The sequence below is a fragment of the Theobroma umbraticum genome, unplaced genomic scaffold (assembly GCF_002168275.2).
Source record: "Theobroma umbraticum cultivar Fairchild unplaced genomic scaffold, ASM216827v3 scaffold_56.0, whole genome shotgun sequence".
Taxonomy (NCBI): Eukaryota; Viridiplantae; Streptophyta; class Magnoliopsida; order Malvales; family Malvaceae; genus Theobroma; species Theobroma umbraticum.
Window position 1 is genome coordinate 10,754,406 of NW_018397256.1, and position 7,071 is coordinate 10,761,476.

Below are 7,071 nucleotides of genomic sequence, written 5' to 3' on the forward strand. Positions count from 1 at the left end.
TGAAAAATAAAGGGAACATGAGTCCCAACACTGGTCATTCCTCCAAATACTTTTAAACTGCAACGTCTGGATAAACTTGAAAGGAAATAAAAGAATCAATGACTTGAAATCCTAGAAGTGGAGCTCTTAGAAAAGCAGAGGAAGAAAATATTTACAAGACTGAAACCTACGACGTCCGATGAAGGAATTAGAAAAAAGGATGAGCTACAGAAAAAAGAATAATTTTTTTAAAAAAAATTGTTGACTATTTACTCTTTTGTACGAGCATCAGTTTCTGGTTGAGGCCTTTTCAAGAAGGAATCAATGCCGTAGTCATACATGAGGGCCAAAAACGACTGCTTGTATGATGTCTTACATAAGAGTGCCAGTACAAATGCTTCTTCCGCCTCCCCCCTGATTTTTTGCTACCTAGATTGGCCTAGTTGATGGATTGCATCAGTTTCAGCAGATTGAATCGATGGAGCCATGGGCATATATGCCATCAAAGTGAGGAAAACAAGCAAAACTTTAATGGCAAAGCATCTCTCCATAGTTTACCCACTGCACAAAACTATCAGGGAATTCCTCAAGGACATTGGAATTCTGCGAATTAGCAAAGGATAGCTCGGTTCCCGTCTGCTGCCTTCCCTACATAAATATACAAGAAGGGTTAGCCATTACCTTGCACATGGGGCAAACTCATAGCTGCACTTTCTAGTTTTCAGAGTTATCCGTTGTGAATAAAATATTTTTCTACCACATCTAACATGTTTTTCTCAGTCTTTTCCACCATTGATTGCTTTCTAATTTCTGAACATCATATTATGATATACTAAATAAATGGTAAATAGAATGCAAGCACCAACTTACTCTTCAGGAAAGAATAAAATTTTGTTTGGAGTTTTATTAAAGAATCAGTAAGCACTAAAGGAGATAGACAGTCTCAGCAGCATCAGATGTAAAACTATTATAGTTAGATTGAGTTGATAACAAAACTTTGATCTATGTATAGTGTGTTTTTTTCAATGATAAGATCTATATATAGTTTATACTAAAATATAACCATAAAAGTAAGATCACAAGAACTTTCTACCAGCACTACAAGTACCAACCTTCATACTCGATCCATATTCGCTTGAGGATGGGGTTGTTTCTCCCAAAATTCCATTGACAACATTCTCCGATGAAAGTCCACCAGCTGGAGAGCTTGTAAGGACTGATGATCTGCAGATAACTACGACAATGACTGAATCGTTTTTTTACTCTCATTTATTATTTATGCAATTTATCCCATGACCCTATAGAGATTAAAAGAAGTCGAGAAAACCAGCTCATTACTCTCAAAATGCAGAATTTCTATCCTTACCTTCCATGTACAACCTTATAGAACAAGTTGTGAAAGAGCAGCACCCTTTCTGTGTACAACCTTGTTGGGGGTTATTGCACTACTATTTCAAGATACTTTTCTTAGTACATCAAGAGATTGTTACTGAGCCCTATCTTCAATGACAACTATGTTATGGGATTTGGGAAGGGCAGGTTCAATTCCAAATAATAACATAAATAACTTCATTTTTTAAGTTAGTAGCACTTTTAACCTACAGTACATGAGACAAGCACTTGACAGACAAGTGTAAAAACAGAAAATACCATATAGCTAAAAGTGTATGCATTTGTTATGTGACCATCTCATGTTAATGCAGCCTTCAAGGTTGAGCTTTAGAACATCCATGAAATACAGTAAACAAGAAATTACCTCTCAAATGGTTCATCCTCACACGAATTTCCAGATGATGAAAGCCAGTCTAGGTCAACAAAGTTAGAGCAATTGAATGCATCCCCATGTTCAGAGAAGAAAATGTGATCAGTTTCAAGACAGTGATCTCTTTGCATGTCTCCAAACAGCTGCCTTCGAGGCATTGAGGGCGTATACCTTTACAAAGAATTTGAAGATAGCCTTATCAAGATATTTAATGAGATGATGATAAATGTAATATGCTACATCAGATCCATTAATTATGTTAAACCGTGAAACATATGGTTCCAACAGCTGATACATGCAGCAATATTTAAACAAAAATTAAATTTATGAAAGCATTGATACAAAACAGTAGCTTGGCCAAACATGTAGATAATAAAGATTAAAAGATCAATACGAATGAAACTGCAGATTCCATCTCATCTGTCAACATTTTATGGAGAATAAATAGATGTGCCATCAATTAGAAACAGATGACACAGCAAGTAGGGAAGGACATGCAACAATGAGAATGGAAAGCAAAGAACCTTGAATATGATATATCACTTTCACAAGTTGATATCTCAGGTGATGAATCCGAAAGGCCATTACTTCCTCCCTGTGATCGGTCAGGCAAAGTTGAATTGGTAAATTTCTCTTGCTTGTCATTCGTGGCTGACATAGGTGACCCCGTTTGACGAAGAATGTTTCCATCAGAAAAGGATCTTTTGAAAGGTGACCTGAAAATTAAGGATAAGATATCGAAGAGATAAGCAGCAGCAAAATCCTCTTCCCAAGAGACAAGATAAAAAAAGCGTAAGCAAATATAATCAAATGACTAAATATAAAATCAAAAACCAAAATAAAGAAGAAAACTAAATCCAAATCAAATGTTGATATTTAAGCACCATATCCACATATCACCTATTAATTCATTACGTCAGATCAACAATGTAAAACTATGAACAAGAATCATAAGACTTTTTTTGCCAAAATTGATAACCCGAGCGACACTGAGTCATGCTGCAGACAAGAGTACCATCAAACTCTAAGTGCCACGAACTCCATTTGTTTTGACAAATTAAAACTTTAATGAGAAACATTAGTAGGAATGTAAAACCAATTAAACACAACAGCAAGTCTAACCAATCTATTCCACAAAGATCCAATACAGAGGCTTTAATGAAGAAAAGATTCCTTCAGGAAAAAAAAAATTCAAACTTGACCCATCTCCATTCCCCAAGACCACAAAGTTAATGATGAAACATCTATACTAGAGGTACCACATCACTGTTTGGCTGTGCATGCTCACAAGTTCAATGGGCTGCTCGTACCGGCTTACTGTCAAAACTCAGTTCAAGTCCATATAACAAAAATTTCCTGATTAATGAGAAAGTTGAGCATTCAAATCTAGAAACTACAAGAAGCATATTGATATAGATGTGGTTCCCAAGGAACAAAGAATGGAGGATATTTCTAGTTACAACTTTATGCCCAGTCAATAAAGTTCAAAATTTTCTTTTGAAAGATACCTTCCATCTTCATCCACAATTGTTTGCCCATTTCTTCCCCTGTAAAGCTGATCTGAACCCAACTCCCAAAGTGCAGGTTTACCAGGCTGGGGCTGGAAATGGCCAAGGAATCTGCACAAAGGCATTATTAAAAAATCACTTCAGATCTTAATAGCAAATATTTAATAAATGAATTGAAGAAAATTACAAAAGAAATGTCAAACTGACTAAATTTCAAACAAAGGAAAAATGTGAGCCTTTTATTCCAATGCAGCATTGGATGTATTAACCCAATAAGGCCAAATTCGTATATACTTCAAACTTGTAAAACAGGATACTCCAAAACCATTCAGTGTTATGTGAGGCAGCCATCAATTTCCACCCAAGAAGTAATACAAACACAAGACTGAAACTTACACATTAATTGCATCTTGTTTCTCTGCATCCATATATGCATTGCTATAATATCGTTGAAGAGTTCTAAAGAACTCCTGGGACTGCGTTGCTGCTCTCCACTGACCCCTTCTCTCAGAGAATATCTGCATAAATATAAAAGAAGAGAAAGTTAACTGACTAAGGATTGGATTTAGAACTAAACTTTGACAGGCAACAGAAGTATGGTACCAGAATGAATGTCTTGAGTAACAATAAAATTAACTATATTGCCCTCATTGCCCATTGCTTCCCGGGGTACACACATCACAATCACATAAAATTCTCAAAGGTTGTTTCAAATCAAGTGAAGTCAGATTATGCGTACCACAATTTCGCAATCTCAAGTCAAAAAAAAAAAATGCATGTAACATAGAATGCATTAAAGATTAAATTAACAAGTTCAAATATCAGGAGTTTTGAACTCTAAGAAAAGGAACAACCTTTTTTCTTTCAAAATTTTTCAACAATATGGTTCTTGATTAAATTCTAGAAATAACAAACACTTAGATAAACTTATATCAATGATGCAAATTTCCAAATTCACCGCTAATAAATCTTAAACATATATATTTGGCATTGGCAGCTTCAACCAAAACAAAGAAGAAAAATACAAACCAAAGACACAGAATGTAAAGAAGCCCACTCTATTCCAACTTCAGAAATTGTGTATGGTTGCAAGTAGCATCACAAGTTGGAATTACCTTATGATGAGCTGCTGAGCCACCATATTGGTGTGCAAGTGTGTCACCCATTCTCTCATACAAACCCATTAATTCATCTGCCAAAGGATCATCTAGGTCTATCTCTGTGGTATCTCTAATCCCTAAAGCATGAAGCTGGTGTCCAAGAGCAGCCAATCCATATGCATACTGCGCAACATTTGTGCGATCCAGACAGTCTATACAGTTGGTCCTGAGCACACCTCTTTGGATTGTGGGAGGCTTGACAGAATGATTTCCATTAGCAACATTATTATCTCCAGAATAATTCCCCTCGAATCTGTAAGTATCCTCATTAACATTGTTGCAATATTTTGTGGGTGACATGTCACCATCACTGATATTCCTGCATCATATTTTCAGAACCAAAACACCATTTTCAACCAACAGCAAATAGCAAAATACTAATGATTAATATTTTTACCATGGCATTATTAAAATCCCACCATAATTACATTACCATAAGATAAAAATTCCAAAGTAAGCATTTCACTAATGCAAAAATCTAACACGTTGCAAATTTGAAATCCTAACCCATGAAGTGGCTAAAAAAATGTAACTGAGAAGAGAGAGCGATTGTGTTTGGTATCTGGGCTACATTCCCCATTTAAAAAGATGTCTTGGTAGGTTAAAGTACTTTTCCACACCAAAAAATTGCAAATAAGAAGCTAATTACAACCATATTTACAAACATTTCATATATGAAACTGGAAGTTGTTGAAATATGACAAACTTACTCAGAATAAGGCCATGCCATGCACTCCTCAGGTCTCATGGCTGACGTCACCCGACAATAAAAAAAACCTGTTAGCGTTAATACATATGCAGCCATTTTGCCCAAAAAAAGCAAAACATTTGTCGCTTTTCTGTAAGGAACAAAAATAGTTGTGCTGGTTAGGAATCAAACTATAAAACTAAAAATAAATTAACACCAAAGAGCAAAGAGGAAGGGATAGAGTGGGGGAGAAAGGATAACACACTAGTTGGGGAACAGAATAACAAGATTAAGACATATACCCCCGAGAATGTTTGTGCAGATCCCAGTGAAGGAACCTCAATTGATTTTCTTTCGACAAATCTTTATTGATAAAATCAATTGCATTGGCAAACTCTTGACGAAGAATGGACTCTCGAGGCTTCTTCTCTTGTGTCTGCTCATCACACAAAGGCAATCACATATAGAATCTGATTATCAAATTAGTCATATCATAGAAGCTACATCAACAAACTCCCCAACCCAACTTCCCTCTCTGTTCCTGAAGAAATGGTATGATTTCAAGATTTTCTACCACATGCAATATCTTTATTAAATATAGCAGCTCATGAAATAATAAAAGAAAAACAAAGAGATGGAACAGCTTGATTCTAAAGAAACTGATGAAGGCCAGTAGAAAGACCTAAAAGGGATACAGGGTGATATTATTAAACTTACCTTAATCAAATTCAAAATAATTATAGGCTTGCCATATCTCTCAACAAGATTTTCAAAATGAAGTCTGGTTGCATCATAATTTTTGTCCTTCTTTGACACTGGATATAGAGACAAAGGATCAGTGCTTTTTTTTTTTTTGAACAAAAGAAAAATGCCTGTAGCAACACCTGAAGTGCTCTAATAGATTACAAGCACATACATATGATATCTGGTTTAATATTCAATCGTGACGTTTCTTGTGACCAAAAGAGTGGGATTGAGCCTCGGTTCTGGACAATGGAAGTTATTTGCGTGGGATGCCCATCAGGGACATCCTCAAAGACAATCTGCTCTGTCTCAACATCATTGGCTACTCTGCCTTTTTCATCTACTCCTCGTTTCAAATACCTAAATGCAAAATCAGATGCAGATTAAAACAAGAAGTTTACACCCTTAACCTTCCATAACCATATTACAGACAATAAGAATAACAAAAACTAAGCTTTTTTCCTGCCAATGGGGGACAACATTCTTACCTGGTACCTGCATAGTGACGGGATCGTCTCGCAATGAGCGTAAGTTTGAAATCCCGTCCAGATACAGAAAGTGTGGCCTACATTCATAGAGCCCGATGTCAAACTATGAAGCTTGCAAAGAAATAGTAACCATCCATCTATTGACCACAACAGATCTGGTAAAAAAAATAAAAATGGTAATGATAACTTCAAATGAGCAACCATCCTTAACCTGCTTAAAGGAGCCATACACCAATGCAACCGTCCATAGAGTATTCTGAAGGTGATTGCGGATCCCTCGGGTCAGGAACTCATTCCAAACAAACATGGTTTCATAAGTAACCTGGTCTGGTTCGCTATTATACAAGTTTTTTTGAAGACTACACATTACATGGTATGAATAGCTAAAGAAGAAGTTCTTTGTAAGATCCACAGTGCATAGGAGCTTCTTGTATCTAAATAAAAAATGAAACAATTAATATCACATTATAAACTCATGAAATGCATAGCAGAAAAAAAGATTAGCTTTAAGAAATAAAAACAAAGATAAGAAAGCTTTAAAAAATAAAAACAAAGGAAGTTAAGAAAGACATTCCAAAGGGCTCAACAACCAGCATAGAGAGACAAAATCACATGCCAGTAGCTTTCTACTAATCACATAACAGAACAGAACATCCTTCTGCATAACATTCAAGACTTCCTAGCAGTAGACAAAGTATATTAGCACACGGAATAGAAGAAGACCTGTTCTCATTCTTAGAGT

The 7,071-nt window shown here is 35.8% G+C and overlaps 1 protein-coding gene across 2 annotated transcripts in view; it reads right to left on the minus strand.

The window, feature by feature from the left end:
- Positions 1–7,071, minus strand: part of LOC110410464 (Phosphoinositide phosphatase family protein) — an 8,628-nt gene continuing 1,557 nt past the window's right edge. The window contains exons 3-16 of one of the 2 annotated variants that reach the window (XM_021420171.2): positions 7,053–7,071; positions 6,541–6,763; positions 6,330–6,406; positions 6,014–6,201; positions 5,815–5,912; positions 5,400–5,533; positions 5,120–5,248; positions 4,365–4,728; positions 3,646–3,767; positions 3,250–3,360; positions 2,266–2,457; positions 1,736–1,912; positions 1,092–1,213; positions 1–627 (exon numbers count right to left, since the gene is read on the minus strand). The exon at positions 7,053–7,071 is cut by the window's right edge and continues 147 nt beyond it. In XM_021420171.2, coding sequence (XP_021275846.1) covers positions 590–627; positions 1,092–1,213; positions 1,736–1,912; positions 2,266–2,457; positions 3,250–3,360; positions 3,646–3,767; positions 4,365–4,728; positions 5,120–5,248; positions 5,400–5,533; positions 5,815–5,912; positions 6,014–6,201; positions 6,330–6,406; positions 6,541–6,763; positions 7,053–7,071 — 1,994 coding nt within the window. In that variant the 3' untranslated portion in view covers positions 1–589. The remainder of the gene's footprint in view (positions 628–1,091; positions 1,214–1,735; positions 1,913–2,265; positions 2,458–3,249; positions 3,361–3,645; positions 3,768–4,364; positions 4,729–5,119; positions 5,249–5,399; positions 5,534–5,814; positions 5,913–6,013; positions 6,202–6,329; positions 6,407–6,540; positions 6,764–7,052) is intronic. The other variant, XM_021420170.2, reaches the window with a different exon arrangement.